At 40.0% G+C, this 22,784-nt stretch overlaps 3 protein-coding genes across 3 annotated transcripts; 2 read left to right on the top strand and 1 right to left on the bottom strand.

Annotated features, from left to right (window-relative positions):
- The first annotated feature begins 5,175 nt into the window (after positions 1-5,175).
- LOC111223716 (deoxyribonuclease-1-like) lies at positions 5,176-9,152 on the top strand. Its single transcript, XM_022747959.1, has 9 exons — positions 5,176-5,284; positions 6,191-6,329; positions 6,654-6,742; positions 6,959-7,045; positions 7,732-7,847; positions 8,045-8,157; positions 8,335-8,489; positions 8,576-8,669; positions 9,007-9,152. Exons 2-9 carry the CDS (start codon positions 6,192-6,194, stop codon positions 9,079-9,081), a joined length of 867 nt encoding a protein of 288 aa, XP_022603680.1. The 5' UTR covers positions 5,176-5,284; position 6,191; the 3' UTR covers positions 9,082-9,152.
- Positions 9,153-9,477: 325 nt separating this feature from the next.
- eci1 (enoyl-CoA delta isomerase 1) lies at positions 9,478-13,037 on the bottom strand. Its single transcript, XM_022747958.1, has 7 exons — positions 12,958-13,037; positions 12,279-12,407; positions 11,468-11,595; positions 11,165-11,311; positions 10,900-11,021; positions 10,622-10,800; positions 9,478-10,443 (listed from the first exon to the last, which is right to left on the bottom strand). Exons 1-7 carry the CDS (start codon positions 12,998-13,000, stop codon positions 10,277-10,279), a joined length of 915 nt encoding a protein of 304 aa, XP_022603679.1. The 5' UTR covers positions 13,001-13,037; the 3' UTR covers positions 9,478-10,276.
- A 2,044-nt stretch (positions 13,038-15,081) lies between these two features.
- LOC111223683 (growth hormone secretagogue receptor type 1-like) lies at positions 15,082-19,330 on the top strand. The gene is made up of 5 exons (XM_022747920.1): positions 15,082-15,202; positions 16,117-16,292; positions 17,347-18,208; positions 18,363-18,467; positions 19,143-19,330. The coding sequence occupies exons 1-5, from the start codon at positions 15,082-15,084 to the stop codon at positions 19,328-19,330; spliced, it is 1,452 nt and encodes a 483-aa protein (XP_022603641.1).
- The last annotated feature ends 3,454 nt before the right edge of the window (positions 19,331-22,784 follow it).

Genomic DNA, 22,784 nt, shown 5'->3' with positions numbered 1-22,784 from the left:
AATATATATATATATATATATATATATATATATGTATATATATATACTGTATAAGTCGTGGAAGCTGACGTATTTTATTATTATTATTTTATATTAGTTTCATTTCTAATCGGAAGATGCCCGTGCCCATGTGTAATGAAGTCTTCTTTGATCCACCTACTTCACTGTTCTTTTATGTCTTTGAAATCTTTGTCCTGCACATGTGTACCTACATGTTAAAGGGTAGGAGGTAATTACAAGAACATCCTGTTCTGCAGGAGAAATATAGCTGACAAACATGTGATTTAAGAAATCCAATTACATAACAGAGAGCTGACTGTAACCAGTGTACTGAAGTCCATGTGAACACACTGATGGAACAGCAACAGTCATTACATAGTAGAGAAGTTTCACAGAATTGAACTGCTTTACCAACCTGCTGTTACTTTACCAAACATACTTACTTCAATCCTGCTTTTGGTTCCTTCATTCATTCGACTGCTCATGTTCTTCAGTCTCTGGTCCTTCTCTGTGTCTCCTTTCTCCTTCATCTTCTCAGTCAGGGAGTCCAAGTGGACATAAGTGAGTTAACATTCAGGGCGATCTCCTCCAGATTGACAACATGATCCTTGTGTGCTGTTATCAGGTCTTTCATTTCCTTCTCTAGATTTTCCAAAAGGCTCAATTTCCTCTCACTCTCAGCTTTATTCTTTTCAAATTCTTTCTCTTTCATTTCTTTTTTAGTCTTCTGAAGTTTCCTTGTCTTGTCCATAAACCTCCAGGTTTCTTTCACATGATCTTATCCAGGACACTTGTTAATGGTACAAACAGTGCAGTGGCCTCTTTTTAGGACCTCACAGCCTCCAAGACTCTTGGCCATTGCACATCCAGGATAGTGACAGTTCTGTTTGCAGACAGTACAGACAACAGCTCCTTCAAGAAAAAAACAACCTCCACCTCCCACCAGCAATAGTTTCTTTATCTTTGTAGACCTCATCAACTTCTACAAGGAACCCTTCATTCTTCTTCATCTCAGAGCTTCTCAAGTCTATCGGATTTCTGTCTGTTTTAGTTCAATCGACATGATTCTCTCTTACAGGTTTGAGATGCATTCTGCCGGTCTGGTATGTGTCTTCAACACTCTCACTGCTGTCTTCAGCTTTTGAGGTATAGATTCTTCCAGGACCCTCCATGCGTTCACTAAATCAATATCGCTTTCCTCTGTTTTCTGTATCCTTTGGCGAAGGACAAGGCAAACAGGAAGTGCTGTTGGGAACCAGGTCATCAGGCATCCTCTTGGTTTTTCAGCTCTGATCAATTGACCATCCTCAGGGGTGGAAAGGAACAAAGTGCATTTAGTACTGTACTTTTTCAAGTATCTGTACTTGAGTATTAATATTTTTTGGAAACGTATGACTTTTACTCCACTACATTTAAAAGACAAACATGTACTTTTGACTCCACTACATTTCTATTGACGCAAAGCTTTCAGTCAGAGGAATGAATTTCATTTTATTTTGAAAATGTGACAGACCATACGCTTTGTTCATCACAGGCAAATCCTACTCCTCCTACTACTGTCATGTTGTGCTGCTGCATTTTTGAACAGCTTAATTTTAACCTGTCACTGTCCTATCTATGACTGTATGTTACATAACGATGAGGCAGAAGATTCTTCACCAGAACACCAAAGCCTTATCTGAAGTCCATGTTTTAAAGGTTTTTGAAATAAAGAAAGATTCCTTTCGTTTTAAAGTGTTTGCTGTGTTTACCATGACCAAACTTGATCACTGTTATGCTTTTTTTGTGGGGGGTGTGTCAAATAAAAAAAATTATCCTTTTGTTGATTCAGTTGTTTTTTTTATGACCATTTCTATCAGCTTTGCGGCACATTCTACAAGCTTTTTCTTCTACAGGTTCTACAGTCAGTCAATGTAGGTATCAGTTGTTTCAGTGTCATTAGGTTCTGTAAATGTGGAACAATACAACAATGTGTTGTTTATAAAAGAAAAGTACTTTTGAACACTTAAGTATTTTTTTAAAGCAAGTACTCCAGTACTTTAACTCAAGTAAAAATGTGACTGAAAAACGTACACTTGTATTGGAGTAATATTTGACCAGGAGTATTTTGACTGAAGTAATAGAGCTGTTTACTTTGTCCACCTCTGACCATTGTTTACATCCTGTTGTGGACAGCGGGTCAGGACCCTCATGGGATGCTGTGATGCCCAATAAAACACAAGTAATTTATTCCTCATTTCTTCTAAAATGTCCAGTCCTTATTCACCACATTCTTGTTTTCTTTCAGTGTACCTTTATTTAAGAGCCACTATGAACCAGTAAGTGTATTAACAGGACCTGACTCATTCAGCCCGTTATTTACATTACACTGTAAATTACAGGTTGTGTTCTAAAGTGTTCTCCTAAATTGTTAACAAGGTGTTGTCGTAAAAAAAACATGATGTAATGAACCAACCTTCCTTGTAGAAATAAACACTAAATAAAACCTGATATTTCCTGTTCTACAACATATTAGCATGGCATCGTGCCGGCGACAGCCAGAGGCGGTTTTGGGCTGTCCCGGGCTGTGTGGACATGATATCTCAGTAATGCCTTGACAGAACTTCTTCAAATTTGGCACAAAAATTCACTATGACTCAAGGATGAATTATATTTTGGGGGGCAAAGGTCAAAGGTCAAAGGTCAAGGTCATGGTGACATCACAAAACATGGTTTTGGCCTCGTGAATGCGGTATCGCAGTAACATCTGAAAGGAATTTCTTCTAATTCGGTAAAAAACATTCACCTAGACTCAAGGACAAACTGATCAGATTTTGGTGGCTAAAGGTCAAAGTTCAACGGTCAAGGTGATCAGGCAAGGATGTCCTACCTCCCTATCTGTGTTGGCTTTATTCAATGAACCTTTAGCAGCTGCAATATGACCAAATTGCAATATCAAAAGTTATTCCGACATCCACTACAGAGCACAAAATTATTCTTCATCCAGTTCATCTGAAATGGCTTCACAAAGGGTTTTCACCTTTCTCTACAGTCTAAACCAGGTAAACACCACTAGATCAATCCAAATACTGTTTCAATACATATTATACACTAACAATCAAAATACCGATAAAATTCACTTTCAGGCAAAAATACAAAAAAATCATATAAAAAAAAAAAAATCATACAAATTGTCATGGTCTGCTCCTTATGTTTGGACTTTTGATTGTTTTCCTGTTTTATTTTTAAATTACTTCTTTTGTGAGTCTTGCGTTTATTTTACTTCCTGTCTGTATATTAATTCTGTATGTATGTATTAATTTCAAACATGTCTATCTTCACATTCTCCCATTCTATATATTATCAGCATATACTGACAGGGTTTGGGATGAATATATATTTATGTAACATATGTCTACAATATAAACATACATACATAAACATACATATGTATATGGTGGGATAGACATATATATCAATATAAATTGTTCCAATACAAGTTTCATATATCATTTTTTGTGCATGTTTTTATTTTATATGTACACGCACATTATGTCATAGATGAAAATACATATATACATATTTTACATTTGTATATGTGCCCCACCCCCTAATGTGTTTCACCTGTGTTTAATTACCTTGTGTATTTAGTCTCTGTGCTCCCTGTTGTCTGTGTCAGTTCGTCTTTTGTACTCGTGGTTGCCTTTGTGAAGTTTCCTTGTGTGTCATGCTCTTGTGTCTGTTTTTTGCTTTTTGCTCCTGCCTTTCACCTGATTTGTTTCTCTTGTGTTTTAGTTTTTGTTACTGGGTTTTGCTTCTGGAGTTGGAGTTCTTCAAGTAAGTAAGTCTCTTTTTGTTTTTAAAACACCTTTTTTTTCAGCATTTGGTTCCTTAACACTACAAAACCAAGTGATAGCAAAGTAAAGCTTTACGAACCAGCTAAGCTTTCAACACGGATCTAAAAATGGTTCATTACTAGATCCATCTCTTTGCTATAAATGTATTTTAATTAGCAAAGGTTTTCTGCCAGAAATGCTTTGGGAAGTCAGATGAGATGGTATAAACAAGAAAAAAAGCTCACAGAAGTGATTAGTTGAGGTGGAAGAGTCAATCCCATGTAAGACTTTCATCTGGGAAAATGGGAAAAAATAAATAAATCAAAAAATGATTCCTTCTGTGAAGCAATAAAATGATACTGGCAAAAAAATAAAAATAAAATAATGTACATCTGAATGTTAAATTGATAAATTGTATTTACGCCAGTTCATACAGAAAAATAGTAAGCTACAAAGAAACACCTTTACTTTGGACATTCACTGACTTTAGCTACTTCAAATCTTCAAGCAGCAAATGTTTGTTTTCAAAAAAGGTCTTGTGTTTCCATCACACAAGACCTTAAACCAACTCTCATTATCATGTGTTTATGCCACCTGTTGCCTTCTCACTACTATCACAAAATAAAAAGTAGAAGCTTCTCGTCTGATTGGCTGACTGTTTCCTGAGTGATTGAATAAAAATATAGCAGATTTCAGGTAAACACTCCATATCAAACCATATCTTGCAAGGCTGAATGGTGGGTCATGGTTGGCTGTGCTGAGTGCATATAAGTGCGTTGGCTGTTTCGTTGTGACATCACAAACTTATGGAAGTACTAAGACAGTTTTTGAGTACAGGCTGTGTGCATTTTGTCTGTTGATTGCAAGTGTTACTACTTTTACAGTATTTACACCTACACCTGCTTTGTAATCACAAAAGACACAGGCATCTCACTTTTTCTACAATATGAGACTTTTAACAGTTTAGAAACTGTTTCTTGAAAAGTTTTAGCTGAACCATAACCGAGCCCACACTTGTTTTGGGTTTTTTTCTGGCTTGGGAAACCAGGAAACCACAAACCAATTTATAAGCAACTGGTCTTAAAAATGTATGAAATCAATGAAGAAATTAAATCAAATCAGCAGTAAAATGAGTCACTCACACTCAAAAGAAGAGACAACCACATTGTAGTCTACAAATTCTGGGAATTAAAGCAATCCCTTGACCCACTTTAACCCAAGGGCCAAGGACATCCTACATGGCTGCCATGTTGCATCACCTGAAAACCTTGTAGCCCATCCACAACACACCTCCTCTCTTCACTCCTCCCCAGCCTGAATCCGTCACATGCGCTCGCAGGTAAATAAAAACCATGAGATGCTATCAGTGGGTCTGCTCATGAATTGTGGTGGAGCTTTTCAGGGATTCACACAAATAAGCCTCTGTGCTCTACTTACATCAGGCCTAACTCTCTCCCACGCAGAAGCAGGTAGCTATGCACCTCTCACTCTTCCTTTCATGCAAAAACAGCAGATTCATATATCGATAAGTGCGTTTGTGGACTTTTTGCAGCAGTTGCAGTGACATAGATGAATTATTCAGTACAATACTTTCAACTGTTTTGTGAAGATTATAATTCTCGCCATCTTTAATCCTGGTTGTAATTCCAGTTCAGCTTTATTTTTCCATGCCATGCTTCTTTAATGGCAGAAATGGTACTTAATGGTAAAAATGGTTTGACACTAGCACAGGATATGGTTTTACACTGAAACAGATCACACTATAACAGCTGCCTTTTTCCATATTTAACAACCTTTGTCAAAGAATCCTTTGCGCACCAGCTCCAATAACAGTGTAGCCAGGGTAACAGGTTAATATATTCTCCAACTGAGTAATATTTTACGCAGCATGCCAGCATGAATCATGCCTCTGCCAAACACTAAATATTTGCAGTAAGATAAACTGCCAGAAATAGGGATCAGTCTTGTCACATGTCCAGGGGGGGCAGGTGTTACGTCCGTCTCTCATTCCCACAATACGTCGAAGGTAAGTAATGGATTTCTGGGTCATGTGACTGATCGTACAACTGCACATTTAAATATGTGCAATCGATTACATTTGGCTGACTCTATGATCCTCATCACTTGATCCAACTTGTTATACAGCTGTTATATTTCCAGTTGTATTTTGATTTGATTTATATATCATATATATCACATTTGTTTTAAATTGAACCAGTTATGTTTGACTTGCAATTCAACTCCTAATACACTGGTCGAATCATGACAATGATAAACTGAGTATACCGCAGGATTGTCTGTATAGATATGAACAAAAGATTTCTTTAAAACAAAAGGAAAATCACTTACGTTCATGTCCGACCTCTTTGACCCAGGATGCGTTTGGTGTGTGCTTTGGGTCTCTTTATGACCCTGCTACATCTGTCTACCTCTCTGCTGCTGGGCGCCTTCAACATCAAGTCATTTGGAGACAAGAAAGCGTCCAACGCCACTCTGATGAACATCATCAGCACGGTCTGAAACTCCACTGTTTCCTATTTCGCATGCAGTATTCTTTTATTCTTAGACCTCCCAGTTTCTAATGAATGGATTGTGTACAAAATTTGTCTGTCATGTAAACGCTGATGACATCACTATGACATCACCAGGGGTTATTTTCTCCCAGAGTCACAGAAAACATTAAACATTATAACTGTACAGAGTAGTAGTCTACTCCTCATGACCAGTGAGCTGCCTTTTATGTGTAAAATTAGTGTGTGTTTGTTCATAATAAAACACAAAAAAGACAGCAACCCTTATCAGATATGTGATGTTATGTGGTTTCTGCGTGTGTTACAGATTGTCCACCGCTATGACATCATTCTGATCCAGGAAGTAAGAGACAGCGATCTGTCAGCGACCAACAAACTCATGGAGCATGTCAACAAGTTAGACACGCTTTATAAAAATCATACACATTCACGGCATATATCATTACACACGTGTGGAAGGCAAAAAGGATGGTGACCTTTTGTAGAAATCTGTAGACAGCTCATAAACTCACATGATGATATAAGTTCAACAAAAAGATGCTCTTCATCCGTACTCTGTGTGTGTGTGTGTGTGTGTGTGTGTGTGTGTGTGTGTGTGTGTGTTTTTCCCAGAGGTTCTCCTGAGTTCAGGTACAGACACATTGTGAGCGAGCCTCTGGGCCGCAACTCCTACAAGGAGAGATATCTCTTCCTCTACAGGTACCAGAGTTAAAAAGCAAAACCATTACAACAGTAAAATGTTCTTTTGTAGAAATCTGACAACAGTGAACATGCGGACGACTTGTTACTGTATATCTCAAACCCTGCCATCACTTCTGGTCACTCTACACATACTGGATCAATTTAGGAAAATTTCTGGACATAAACTCAATATCCTGCTGAAATGGAAGCAGACTTCTCCCCATACACACATTTCACCAGTCACGAAAAAGGACTGACCACGGTTATCTTCATGTGTATCTTTATACTCATTTTTTAAAATGTATCATTACTTATCTTTTTATTACTATCATTTTATTTTTAATAAAAGAAAAATTTTTGTGTGTTTTTTATTCTCTCCCTTGGTGCCTCCAACCTGAGTATGGTGTGGGGTGGGGGTGACGGATAAGGATTTGGAAGTGGGGAAAAAAAACAAACATAAAATAAATAAAGATTTAAAAAAAAAAAGTAATTAGTATTAAAACTATACACACAGTGTAATACAACATAATGGCTACTGTCAGAGTGACTGTTAAATATGATATCTTATAATTGCTGATGCAGAAACATTTAAGAAGCATTTTATTGCACGTATCTGGTCTGGGTGGAGCTAATTCTAGCCACTGTAACTGAGTTTTTAACCACGGTAAAACAGATGTGATTAAAGAGGTGTCTTCTTTCTCCAGGGAGGACACGGTGTCCGTGGCTAAAAACTACACCTACGACGACGGAAACGAGCTCTTTGGGACAGACACCTTCATCAGAGAGCCTTTTGTTGTCATGTTCTCCTCCAAATATACCGGTAGGCTGTGGAAGAGTGTGGCAAGCGCAGACAGTAACTCTGCTTTTTCACTATTTTTACAATATATAAAATTGGACTAGTTTAGTCCAGTGGTTCCAAACCTAAGGGCAGGCCTCTCCAAAATGTTTATCAGACAAATCTGAGGGGTCGTAACATGCTTTCAGTGATCTGCTCCTCCCTCCCTCTTTGTTTTGTAGCTGTGAAGAACTTTGTCCTGATCCCTCAGCACACCTCTCCAGACTTCGCAGTGAAGGAAGTGGATGCTCTCTATGATGTGGTGACTGATGTCCGCACTCGCTGGAAGACCAATGTGAATACTGTCTTCAAGTCTACAAATAACCCCACACACACACACACACACACACACACACACACACACACACAAAATCAATTATTTTAATGTAAATGTGTAAGAAAAAAAGGTGAGGAGTGCAAAGAATAAATTTGGTAAAAATATGAGATGAGACGAATCACACTCTCCCTGCAGGACATCGTTCTGCTGGGTGACTTCAACGCAGGCTGCAATTATGTATCAGGCTCCGACTGGCAGAAGATCCGCCTCTTCACAGACAAGAGTTTCCTCTGGCTGATCACCGATGAGGCTGACACCACAGTGTCACACACTAACTGCCCATACGACAGGTACACACACACACACACACACACACGCACTTGCGTGCACACAGACACAACTGCTCGATATCACACCTCTTATTCTGCATTTGCAGGATTGTGGTCACTACTGACATGATGAAGGGAGTGGTGCAGAGGAGTGCTGGGGTGTACGACTACATGATGGACCTGAATCTCAGCCACCATCTGGTAAAAACAACTCTAGCTTCAATCTTCCTTCATAATATAATTCACTTCATTTGCAAAGTACAAATGTTCGGTCTGTAAAAAGGTAACGTAACACAAGCTGGACAGTGTACTCAGGGTGTGGGCAGTGCATGGTGACATCACGGTTGGGCGTGGCTACAGGTGTGACGGCCTGGTGGAGGTGTCAGTAGCCGAGTTTCTAGAAAAGTCAATGAAAGTGGTCTTCGTTTCCACTGAGTTATTTTTGCAGTACATATTGGTCCAGTTTGTTTCATCTGTGCCAAACTGGACCAAAAACAAATGATGTTACACTGAAACAATGTTTTCTCTCCTCACTCAGGCATTAGCCGTCAGTGACCATTTCCCTGTGGAGGTGAAGCTGGTTAGGCAACCGTCCCACAGGTCTCCAGCCTGAATCAACATGATGATTATTCAGTGGAGGAACTCTCGCCAACCAAATCAACAATAAACAAATTTGCCAAATTATATCATTGCAATCTTGCTTCTTGTAATAGGCATGAGAAAAAAACAGCAACAAAAAGTCTCTTATTGAAGTGCATAACAGGTGAGGCACATGAAAAAAGAAGCCTGCTCTGAACATCAGTGTTTCAATGTTTCAAGAAGGAAAAATTAAAGTCCATTCATCTTTATTATATTAGGTTGTGCCAAAGTTTCAGTGATTGAAACTCAAAACTTTGGAAAATAAAACTGAAGCTGTGTGGATGTTACTAAAAGTGAAACGTTATTTCCTTTATGATGTTTTAAGACACGAGATAAACTACTGCCAAAGATGAAAGCATGAATATATTCATTAAATCACACCAGTGAATCCACTGACCACATGAATTCACCCATTTATTCACAAGCAATTGTCAGAATGCAAAAGTCACATTAATGTAGAGAAATCTGTTAAAGAGATGACAAAGGCTTTGCCCACTGTGGGCAAACTTTCATTAGTTGTTATGGTACTTGAAGGTACAATAAGGCTAGATACTTTAAATAGTGAAGACCTGTCTGTCACAATAATGAACAGTTAGCTAAACGTGTCCCCAAACAGTATCCAAGCATAGCTTCATGACTGTAGCAAGGCACAGGAGGCCAAAAGTCTGAGACCTGAGTCTGAGATGTATGTATGTATAGAAGCAATAACACGTATAGTTACATGTTTAATTATAATGCTGTACCGCCGTACTACAGATTTTGAGTGGAAAATCAGCCAGTGATAGTTGATACTATAGCCTACAGTCAATTTAAAGCATTTTGCTTACTTTCCTCTAGATACCCAAAAAAATTAAAACTAAAATTTAAATTTCTTGACGCTACTTTTTAACTAAACTACTTAAAAAGTTGAATTAAAAAAAAAATACTATTTGTCAATGAATCAATAGCGTCAGTCCTGGGTGTGTCTCCCCTGAGCTGGCTAGGTTACTGCCTGGAGTCAGAGGATCACACGGTGTTATGGTAGACATGGTTCCCTGCTGGTTGTACACTGTTATGAAGATGAGCCGCTGAGAGCTGGATTTTAGGATGCACACGTGTTTTCAACTAGTGTCATAAAGTCCCTCTAATGTGTGTATGTGTGTCACATTTTAAATGTTCCCCTCTCTCCTCTAGCTTTTTCTCTTCTTGAGCATCTCCAGATACATGCGGAGCGACTTCTGAATGGAGTCTTTGGTGATGAAACTGACAAAGTTTTGGATGTCAGCCTCTCTGTTGGACGTTAGCTTGTCGATGGTCGGCTTCCTCATCATGGACTTGGTGATCTGTCTGGCATGGTCTGTAAAGTGAACAGATCAACATTTGGTTTTTGTTTCATTTTATCTCAATCATCTTGTTTTCATAATCGTCTGAAGCCAAAATTGTAACTAAAAAATAAAATTTGATTAATCGTGATTAAGCTGTGGTGTGTTATGGCTCGAATCACCTGTCTTTGTGCTATACGACATGTAATGTACCTGGAATAGCCAACCACTTGGTCATGGTCTGTGTGGCTGTGGTGAGGACCTGGTCTTCAGGTACCAGCTGGTCCACCAGTCCTATCTTGAGGGCCTCTGACGGGTTGTAAAGAAGTCCCAGCTCCAGGGCGATCTCTGTGGTGCGATGGCCCACTGTGTTTTTCATGGTGTCCTTAAACCTGCAGACAGCAGCAGTGACTGTTAACTACAATGACACGGTGCAAGGCATGAGCACAAACATGAACCTTTCATAGGTGTTGTCATGTATTATTCCTCACCAGAAAGGTGCCACGATGCCGAGCTGTGTCTCATTAAGGCCGATGCTGTAACGAGGGTTGTCTGCCATTATCCTGTAGTCACATGTCAAAGACATCAGGCAGCCTCCTGCAGGACTGGAACCCTGTGGAGGGAGTGACATGATATAGGTTAAGAGATAATCTGCAAGACACTTAATGGTGTCCTGTTTCTGCTCTGCACCTGTGTGATACAGCAACAGGATGGAGGCGGGGGTGGGGGTCACGGGGGTTGGGTTTTTATACGTACACTGATTGCAGCGATGGTAACCATGTTGGAGCTATAGAGTTTCAGCCACATCTCCTGAACAGCTTTCCAGAATTCTCCACAGCGCTCTGGACTCTTCCCATACATCTCCATAATGTCCAGTCCGGCTGAGAACACTTTGGGCTGGCTCTGGATTGAAGCAACACACACACACACACAAGCATATTTATCATGCATGGTATCTGCACTTAAACTACACTGTAATACAAACACAAAGCCAAAAGACACATCTTAAACCCCCTGGACAAAGGCTCTGCTGCCACAGTGGACGAGGTTATACTGTACCGAGGTGATGATGAGGCCTCGGCAGCTCTTATCCATCTCCAGCTTCTCCACATTGATGCAGAACTCTGTGAGGAAATCTAAACTGAGGCTGTTGACAGGAGGACTCTGCATGTGCATCATCGCCACACCTACAGAGAGACACAGATGCTGACCTGTTACCTGAAGACTTTTGACATGAAATCCCTACTGATTCAACCCCAGATGAAAGAAAGTCATGTGAAAGGGTAAAAATGGTTAGGTAAAGACGACATGTAACGCTAGAACCAGAATGCGCTCTGAACCCAACAGTTACTTAGTTCTTCTAAGTGGATCGGAGAGATGTCCAGTCTCAAAAATGTAAGTTTAAATGCATCGAAAACACATTGAAGACAGACTGAGATGTGATTGGTCAAACCTTCTCCTGAGGTGAGACACATTCTAACCAGATGTTAAAAAAGGTATAAATTCATGAGACAGGACAAATGTGGCTCAAGCTGTTTCAACCCATACAATCATACTGAAGATTCACAGATCTGTTGTAGCGTTTATCTGATCCCTGATCAGATCAGCCACGCAAAGATAAAACTTTTTCCCACATATAGTCTATACATACAATTCATTCAAGTGTTTGTGTTAGCTTATGAATAGTTGTTAGACAGCTAGCTAAACCATTATTATTGTAACTGCACTGAAAAAGTGCATTAGTTATTTTTCTTCTGACATTTTTGGCAGTTAACAAATAGCTTCAGGTGCAGAATTATGATCTGGCTAATGAATATGTGTCCTGAAGTGTAAATGAATAGCATCTTGATTTTATCTGCAGAATCTTTACCTGTGCTTTGGTCAAAATCCACTTTGATCTTAGGTGAGGTGGAGTTGTTCCTCTGTTGAGTGACAAGGACGGGGGACACACACACTCTGGCATGACTGGTGCAGGAGGACAGCTGGCCTACACACACACCTACACACACACACACACACACACACACACACACACAGGCTGTGAGAAAGTCATAGTACATATCTACTTTGAAAATTCCTGGTCTTTAAAACTGTATCACAGTCAAGGACACAAATCAATGTGCTAACCCCTTAGTCTCTAGCTGACTAAAATAATTCATAATTAATTGTATATGCCTCCGTGTAGCCATTAAATCCACTTTAAACATCACTCCAAAATATCAACATGGATATAGATATTTTCGTTAACTAATACTTCCTTCTAGTTAACACTGATAAAGGAACTCTATGTGCACAAGCTGACATCCACTTTAAAGGTTTATGTGTGACCCTCGGCAGCTGAGAGCCCAGCAGCAACCTCTCAGTGACCTTTGCTCCACTTTCTGTGGAGCACAAACTCAGCTCAGCTAACACAGCTAACAATGCTAACAACCGTCGGTGCGCTGGCTGTTGTTATTTTAATGACATTCAGTGTCAATAATTTTCCCCCAAAAAATCGGTGCATACAATCAAACTGCCCATCTACAATGTGCCTGCACTAACAGACATACCTGACAAACCGCCCCTGTTTCTCAATGCAGCTCTCAAAGCCATTTTGTCTTCTCAGACTGTGAATGGAGACAGAAAGCTGATACTTCCGGTTTGAAAAAAAAAAAAAATCATATACAGCGCCATCAGCTTCTTCTTCGTCTGTTTGCGAACTGACCATTACCGCCTCCTTCTGCCTCGGAATGTGGAGCAGAGATTTGATCTAAATCCTCAAATTAAAGACAAATATTGGAAATACAAGGTGAAGTTTCATAAGAAGTTCATAAGAAGACCCCGATGTATGAGCGGATGTCTGTCAGAAATTGTACAACAATATATGGCGAGTAATACACCAACAGTGTCTGGGTATTTAGAAAATGGTTCACACAATATAAATAGAATTATAACATTATAACAGAGTTAAAAAAACAGTCTTTAAAACTTCAATCTGCTCTGGTGTGCTCAACCTCCCATAGAGACTCATAGCACCAGCTGCTGTTATGGAGGTTATGAGAAATTATTTATATATATTAAAAATCCTCAGCACAATCATGGTGGAAAGATTTATTCATTTATTCATTGATTTTGTCTTTGCAGGATATATTTTTTGCACTGTAAGACATGCTGTAATATTTAGTGTATGGTATCTTTCTAAATGCTGAGTTGGCTTTGTTTGTTAAGTTGTAAACAAACCCTCCTTTAGTCTAATTGTCCACTGCTCAGACCACTTTCCTATTGAATTCCCTAAATTATGACCTCTGATTCACTTAAAATAATCTTTAACTAATTGATTCATTAATTAATTAAGATTAATCCGTGAATTAATTGATCGTCATGCATCTTCAAGATCAGTTGTGACATTGTTAAACTTTGATTTCGTGCTGTTGACCAATAGTAGGACGTCTTGACATTTGAGAGTCTAAAAAGGGAATTGTATTGTGCTATTTAACCTCCTCTGTCAGAGAAAAGAGCAGTGATTTAGGCTACAGACAGTTATGAGTCAGGAGTTGATGATACAAATATGTCTTTTGAACAAACTGTGTGAACTTATTGTCTCATTAGCGACCAGAGCTAATGAGCTTTAACTAACAAGCTAATGAGCTGGCTAACTGACTATTAGCAAGAAGCTCCGAGAATTTTACTCTCCCTCTTCAATAACCTTTGATTAAATGAAACGTTAGAGAGAAACAGTAGAGGGAAAATAAACAGAAGCTCAGAGGACCAGCTTGCAATTTAACAGTGAGTCTCTCAGTACAGTCACTATCTCACCAAGTTTGCAGTTCCACCTGTTTTGAATGGATGAACAAATGTCACTCTGTGCTGTGACCGCTGCTTTAATCATCGCACGACCCCTCAGATTTATCACATGACCGTTTAAGGGCCCCGACCTCCAGGTTGGGAACCACTGGAGGTAGAGATGGAGAGAGAGAGAGAGAGAGAGAGAGAGAGATCATACTGTAGGTGTGTAAGTCAAAGCACAAGTGTGTGTCTGCAACGGAGAGATACACCAGACACTGAGGCTCCTCTGAATCAGTGAGTATAGCATTTTACCTTGAGTTTTGTTTTGTGAATTTATTTGTGTGTATTTTTTTGTCATTATTGTTTCAGGTGATTGTTTTGTGCATGAAAAAAATTATAAGATGAATTTTAATTTGTTCATTTTCAGTGGTATTGATGGTGTCGGTGAAAAAAAAAATACTAAAAATAGTTAGGAAGTTTTAATTAAACTTTTATAGATGGACCTCAACTATGCTAATATTGAATATGTGCCTCCATATGTGTACAGCAGTTTTCTCTGTGTCAATAAAGGTGGATCTTTTGTGGATTTGTGACGAGTAAGTGCTAGACATAAACAACTGTGTCAAAGAACATACCCTCTATATGCAAGTGTAATTGCATGTGTTTATTCATATATGCAGAATTCACACATTACAATCATTTTGTATATGACTTCTTGTTAACGTGTTCCTATGTGTTATTTTTTTATTTTGTTCAGCACTTCAGTGTTAGCTGTGATCGAGCGTCATAGGAAATCCATCAGTGTGCGTCACCTCTGCGCCCTGTAACCTGGGGGACACACACCTCTCCCCCGCTGCTTTCACTCTTCGTGTCCAACCCCACCCTGCGCCATCATGGATCTCATGGAGATGGGAGACATGGGCAGCGGCTGTGAAGATAGAAACTGTGGCCTTGCATCGGGCTTCCCGGAGGACTGCTCCAACCATGAGTGCCAGTGGGAGGAACCTGTGTTTGGATTAATTGAGTTAGGTGGGTAAAAAACAACAAGGGTATTGATACTAATGCATGATGTTCTAGAAATGTAAATGTAAAGCTGCAGCAGTAAAGTAACAAATAAAGACAAAAATAACAACACAAAAATTATATAATTTTTTTAACTATTTGATATCAAACAAATAGTTCAATGTTGAACTATTACTTTAAGTTAAATATATTAGATTATATCTTGGCCTGTTCTCAACAAACAAAACAACAAAAGCACCGACGGAAAAGTGGTAGTTTTTGAGATTGTTTTTGGTTTTTTGTCACATTTACCGAGTGGTATCAATCTTTTCATCTAACTCTTGGCATGAAACTATTCATTTAAAGGAGCTATCTGTAAGTTTTGCTTTTGCTACATAGCCAACGTTAGCATTAACAGCTGTTTACTTACTAATCTAGAAGAAATGTTGTGAGTTCAACATCAAACTTCATTCCTTTACACTCCATTGGTGGAAAGCAACGCCAATCACTTCTTTTCCTTTACTCAGCACGCTAATCAGCTAGCCCTAGTCCATCTCACTTTCCTATAGCGACTCACTGTAGCCTCTGTCCTGAAGACGCAGCGCTGCTGAGAGGACGCATTATAACCTCTTGTATTATAAAGACAATGACGGCTGAAGCTCTTGTCAAGCGTCAATCACCGCCACCTGCTCAAGGTAAAAAAAACATGTTTGGCGGCAGAGAAAACGTACAAATAGCCCCTTTAAGATTTCACAAACTTACTGTGCTAGTTATCACAAGTACATGGTACAGTAACAGTGAAATAATATGATTTCTGTGAACTGAGATTCAAAAATTTTTCGTTCATAATTTTCCATTGTTGGCTAACACTGTGTACATTTCTGAAATACAAGTTATGTTTTTATTGGAAAATAAAAACATATCAATATTTCATTTTCTAGTGTGCGTGACTGTGATTTACATCCCGCTGATGCTCTTCGGCCTTCTCGGAAATATACTAACAATTCTTGTGGTCTGGCTCCGTCCTCACATGAGAAGCTCTACCTACCTCTACCTGAGCAGCATGGCTGTCAGTGATCTGTTGATACTCCTGCTGCTGCCTCTGGATCTATACAAGGTACACTCACACACAGACATACAGAAGGTACACCTTTTATGTCATGCAAGACTCTATCGGATTTGATCAGATACTGATGTTTTGACTCAAGGTGGAGTCACATCAGGAATTAGAAAGAAAAAGGGGACATGATGCTTTTGCTTCCTGCTGAGAATAGAGGTTTAAACAAGCCCATGTTTCCTTCCCCTCAGGGGAATCCCTGCTGCAAAATTAAGTTTTCCTCTCTCAGACACAGAGGTCATGTCATACCCAGAGTATCCTTACATCACTCTTCTATCATTTCCTCTGCACAACAGCAATGAAAGATCAAGGGATACTTACATGTGGGCAAATAACAATAACAGTACTGTATTTCATTGATAAGAATTATTTTTAGTGTATGTAATGTCAACATCGTTTTCAGTCAACAAGCTGTGTATGGATCTCAGTGGCTTGCTGTAAATTTTTATCGCAATTTTCTTATACTGTCATTCTTAATTTTTCACACATACAAAAGCTCTGATTGACACGGTTGTCAGGGAAACACCAGGCCTATTGAATCGCTGAAAAAAAAAATCAGACGTCTAGAACTAGGCTACTACTTTCTTCCCTCCAAGATCTTAAAGCAACCAGTGGTGTCATTGCGGTATTGTATTACTAAGTGCCAAGAGGAAGTGACCACAAAGAGGCACATTGGAAATCAAAGCTATGTCCTCCGCTTGTCATTAACAGCTCTGCCTGTTTCACATAAGCGTGCTTGAAAGGGAAAAGCCAGGAAGAGCCAGTTGTTAACCAGCTTCATGACCCCAAGAGAGATGGATTAAATTGAACTTGTTTTGCTGTACAGGCCCCAGCGAGATGTGGGGTTTAGACTATAGAGTCTTTGATTAGCAAGCCAACAGCAAGTTTTTGGTTAAATCCACTGTCTGGTTGTAAAACATGACCATTCTTGTCTGAAATATAAATGCGTTCGACATTGGTTTGCAAATTGAGAACATGATCTTTGAACACGAGGTAGAATAAAGGTGAAAATTAAGATGTCGTCAGGTTAAAATAATCATTCTGTCTCTTCCAGCTCTGGAGGCCCAGACCCTGGCTCTTAGGAGACCTTGCTTGTAAGCTGACCATGTTCCTCTCAGAGTGCTGCACCTTCTGTACCATCCTCCACATCACCTTCCTCTCCCTGGAGAGGTACATGGCGGTCTGCTGGCCAATCACAGCCAAGACCCTGGTGACACGGCGCAGAACCAGGGCTCTTATTGGTTGCCTCTGGCTGGGTGCGGCTGTCAGTGCAGCACCAGTGTTGGTCATGGTTGGAGTGGAGGAAGTTGGGGGAGAAGAACAAGGGCTCAGTGGATGGACGGAGGATGGAGGGTGGACAGGAAGGAACGGAGAAGAGGTAGCATTTATGATGGGTGGAGGGGAGAGAGGAAGTGGACACGTGACCTCGATGGATGGAGAATGGGAGGGAAGAAATTGGGAAGAGAAAGAGACAAAGGGATGGGGTGAAAGAGTTGGGGAGTTAAAATGGTTTGGGGAGAAAGGGGACAGAAAACTGGGAATAGGGGAAACAGATGAGAGGAAACAAGATGGAGGAGAAATGAAAGATGAAAAACAAGTGGATGAGGGCGGAGAGGAAGGAAAGATGGAAGTTGATGGAGCGCAGCAAAATAAAATGAAAGAAGATGAAGGAGGAGGAAGGGAAGAGGGAATTGATGGAGGTCATGAAGGAGAGCTTGACAAGAGAGAGTGCCGCTGCACGCACTACGCCGTCTCCTCTGGCCTGTTGTCGGCCATGATGATTCTCTCCAACTTGTACTTCCTGATACCACTCTGCATCCTGGGACTGGTCTACAGCCTGATTGGACGGACACTGTGGCTCCGTCCACAAAGCAGCCGCAAAGACCAGAGTCACCGGCACACTGTCAAAATGCTCGGTGAGAAACACACACACCAACACACTCAGATATTTATTATTATTTATTATTATATGTACATTTACATTTGCATATGGGATGATTCTAATGTCTTCCTCCTGTTTTTTGTTTTTTTTCTCCACACCCTGTTCCTCTGTCTCTTCACCTCCTCCAGGTGTGATCGTCTTGGCGTTTGTCCTGTGCTGGCTGCCCTTCCATGTTGGTCGGACCATATTCTCTCTTTCTCTGGGCACCGCTACCGAGAGACAGGAAATGTACATGGACACAAACTCACACATTAACTCGCCTTCTGATCGCACAGACGGAGACATCAACATACACACTGTTACCACACCCATTAGCCGCTCAGACTCGGACACACGCCTCGAGGCTCTCTCCGAGGTTGGAAAAACGACTGCACAAGCTCACAAACAGAGAGGTGAAATATTCTGTGACATCTGTGCAAACACACACATTGATGTAGACACACACTTGACAGATACAAAAACTGAAATGCACGCTGACGTGGGCGCGCCTGCTGATGATATGAGCACAGACAAACACTTATATTCTCATTTTATATCGCACACCAGAGGGCAACACAGAAAAACTGCCACGAGCACACATCATTTGGATCCTAGCATTGAAACAGACATACACACAAGTACACACACTGAAATGCACAATGACGCAGCAAGTGTTAATACACAACTGGGGAAATTTGCAGACAGTAGAGACACAAACAATCAAATGCATAATTGCACAAACACGACCACACATATCAAGCAAAACGGGACATCCGTTTGCATACACTCACAAAATGACACGCCTCGTCACGCACCCTCTGTTGCGGTCACAAACACACATGCTGAGACACCCACTGACCTATACGACGACCACACACACTTCAACAACACATACCCATACCCTGACTCGCACTTTTCATACTATCTGTCTCAGTATTTCAACCTGGTGTCCTCAGTCCTCTTCTACCTCAGTGCTGCTGTCAATCCTTTACTGTACAACCTGATGTCTGCCAGATACAGACACGCCGTGCACAGCCTCATACACACACACTCTCCCACACAATCTCACAGGCTGCGCACAACGCTCACGGCACGATACTCCACGACCACTATGTAAGGGCGAAAACTGCACACACAGAGATAGATGCACACACAGCAAGCAAAAAAGGGAAATTAAACAGAAAAAAGGTCAGTACATTAGTGGTACTGCAAAGACCATGACCATATAAATCAGAGAAAACTAATATTTTTTAATTAAAGATTTTAATGTATAGATCAAAAAGGGCATTTTTGAGTTTCTAAATTAATTGATGTTTTTCTGCTGATACTAACATCACTGATGTAAAGAGCATCAGAAAATCTACTGCAGTGTTAATGCTGGAGGTTCATAAGCAGAATAAAACAGTAATAAACAGTAATAACCGGGTTTTGTCCAGGAATGTGCAGCTTCACTATAAGGACAGGAATTTTGGAGAACTGTGTGTCGCCGCCATGTTAAGCTAGCTGGTGATGGTCATCTCCAAAATGTAGACTGGCTGCTCGTTAAACCACAGTGTCTCATTTTCTATTTGTAGCTTACATCTTTTAAACCTGCAATAACCCTGATTTGGCCACACTATCACTATCATACTACTCATTTGGACTTGTGTTTTTGGTTACTCTCTTTCAGCTCTGTTTTTTGGTCTCTTAATGTCTCATTCTGTAGCTGCTAAATCCACTAACTACAAGCTAACTGTGTCCAGGTGCTGAGCAGGTAGTGTACAGCGAGGTTTCAGAGCTTTTTGCTGAAAACAGCTGAAAAAGATGCTGTTTATGAGCAGTGAGAGTGAGCCCCAACAGTAAAGAACAAAACACTGAGCTGAAACTCGCTACCGAGCTTCATAGTGGCGCAGCAGATTTCTGCACCCTTCCCATTATTTTCATTACCAGCAGCCAGTTGGTAAATGAAACAATGAAGAAATACTCTGCAGTTCTGATGTAACTGAAGCTGCATCAACGCTAACCTCTTTAGGAGCTGCCATTGTTGTTAATGAACAGTCAGGCAGCTTCTCGCCGTCTGTTGTAACACATAAAACACGCCTGCAGCTGCCAGTAGTTCCTCCCTCACAGGACGCTGGTTGGTCTGAAACACAAGCAAATGACATGAACACGCTGCCACGCAATGTTACATTTCTTTGCATATTTATATATATATAAATAAAGTTTAATTTATGGTGGCTGTAGCATGTTCAGAATATGTGCACACATCCACATATGCACAAGCACACACACCACACAGGGCTATTGTTTTGATTCATGTAGTTTCATACAGGCTGATGTGCTTTGATGTAATATGTATTACATTACATGTACTGACGTGTCAGATACTGATATACAGGCCTTTATTTGATTCAGAGTTGAGGTTCACCTCTGTGAAGGAGGTTATGTTTTCATCCATGTTAGTGCATCAGCAGGAAACACTTGAGAATAGATTTCCTGGAGTTTGGTGAACACACTGGCCTCGGGCCGAGGGACAATTGATTCGATTGTGTCAGTAAAACGGCATCATATCTGCCATGAGATCAGGTCATTTTTTAAGAACTTTGAATAAATGAAACACAGACTTGATTCCAAACCATAAATGATGTAAAGATGAATGTTTAAAATAAAATAAAAAATAAAAATATATCTCTCGTTTACTTTAGACTATGTCATAAATCTGTAATTCCCTTTGTCTCCATCTCCCTCACATCTTGGTTAATTGTCAAATGGCCCATATTGTAGTGACTGTATGACTGTTATTACTGCACAAAAATGCAATTATTGCAGCTAGAGGATTAGCCATATTTAATGTTTTGCTTGTCTTTGACAGATGAAAGTATTTCATATCAGAATATAACTTCATTTTTGTTTTTTGCTTATTTATTTGCTTATAGGCTTTGCTTGCTATGTATTTATATAAAATGTTGGCAGACCAAACAAATGCTTCGTCTCATGTCTTCTGTTAAAAGTTGCACTTGAACACACTGCATTTTTTCGCCTTTTATCACCATTTATGTCACCATGGTTACTCAAATCGCAAAGAAAAATCATGGCACACCATTGTAGCGTTAACACCATATTTTAGGATTTACTCTCGTTGAAATGGGGCACCAGTCCTCTAGGAGGACAACAATGAATTACTTCATTGCCAAATTTATCAATCTCATATCAGAAACCATGACTTCTCGATTCAATGGATCTCCAGTCTCTCCTGGAGGCCGTGTCCTGTTATCACGATGACGGATTCTGCCGGTGTCTCAGCGGTTCAGCTCTGGTGGAGTTTGCCAGGAGACTTTCTGTCTCAGGCACTCTTGATTTCTGCCCGGCTTTCTCGCAGGGGGTCGGGCAAGTTGTTATCTGCTGGTGTCTCTTGTGGGTTGATGCGAAATAAACTCTAATGCTGTTCACTTTGGCTGGATAACTTTAGAGGAGGCCGGTGTTGACCAGATGACTCTAAAGTTGTCAAAATCTTCAAAAAGGAAAACTTGATGATGATTAAAAGTTACAAAATTACTCTGAGGCACTTCTGTTGCTTTGGTTCAGTTGGTCTTGACTTGGCTTATAAAAATAAAAGATCGCGCATGTAGACAAAAATCATGTTACTTGTAGCTTGTGGCAAAGAAAAATAAAAGACGCGAAAAGTGCAAAACTGACTAAGAGCCATGAGTTTGTGGCTAGCAGCTTAGAGCTAAGAGTTTACATGGCTACAGAGCCGGGCTTTGAGCCGGGACTCTGAGCTTTGAGCAAAGATCTCAGCTTCTAGTTTCTGCATCGTTTCTAGCTTCTCGCATCTTCTCGCATCTTCTTGTCATCTGGGTTTCTCTGACTTTTTTTTCTCTTCTAGTTCTCTTCTGAACTGATTTTTGGAACTGCCATCTGACCTCTTCTCACCTTTCAGGCTTTTCTGCACTTCTCCGAATTTGTGACTTGTTCTACTGATCTTCTTGGAACTTTTTTCTTGGAACTGAACTATGTGAATTGATCACGACTGTTTTATCCCCTGGGGGGCGGGTGCATGTTTCAGGGGCGTCACCCGTCGTCTCCTGTGTTTCCACTTGGAGAAGAGAGTAATTTTTCGCTGAACTTTGGAATAATTTAAATCTAGAATTTACTTATAAATTCGCACATCCGTCTTCCACCATGACCACAAAACATAAAGTGAAATAACAGAGAAAACTACTTGCACTAATAATGGCAGAGAGGAGTAATAGGAGTGTTGATTTCATATTACATCCTTCTAACCTGGAATTAATCATGATACAAGTGGTTAATTGATCAAACAACAATATAAACATTTCCCAAAGCTAATAGTTTATAAATATGGATTACACAGCAGTTCTTTGACTGTAATAATAATAATATGGACATGCTGGATGTCATGTAGTGTGTGTTAACTCGTGTGAAGGATGCTGACAGAATGGTCACATGAAGGACATTATCTTAAAATCTACATGTTACCTTTCAAACATTCTATGGGATAGAAGCTTGGGATTAAACTATTGCATAGGAACATCTCATGAGTTACAGAACAGTTAGATATATAATTTTAC

Source organism: Seriola dumerili, unplaced genomic scaffold, assembly GCF_002260705.1.
Source record: "Seriola dumerili isolate Sdu_G_001 unplaced genomic scaffold, Sdu_1.0 BDQW01000113.1, whole genome shotgun sequence".
Lineage (NCBI taxonomy): Eukaryota > Metazoa > Chordata > Actinopteri > Carangiformes > Carangidae > Seriola > Seriola dumerili.
This window is presented reverse-complemented; position numbering and strand designations above follow the sequence as displayed.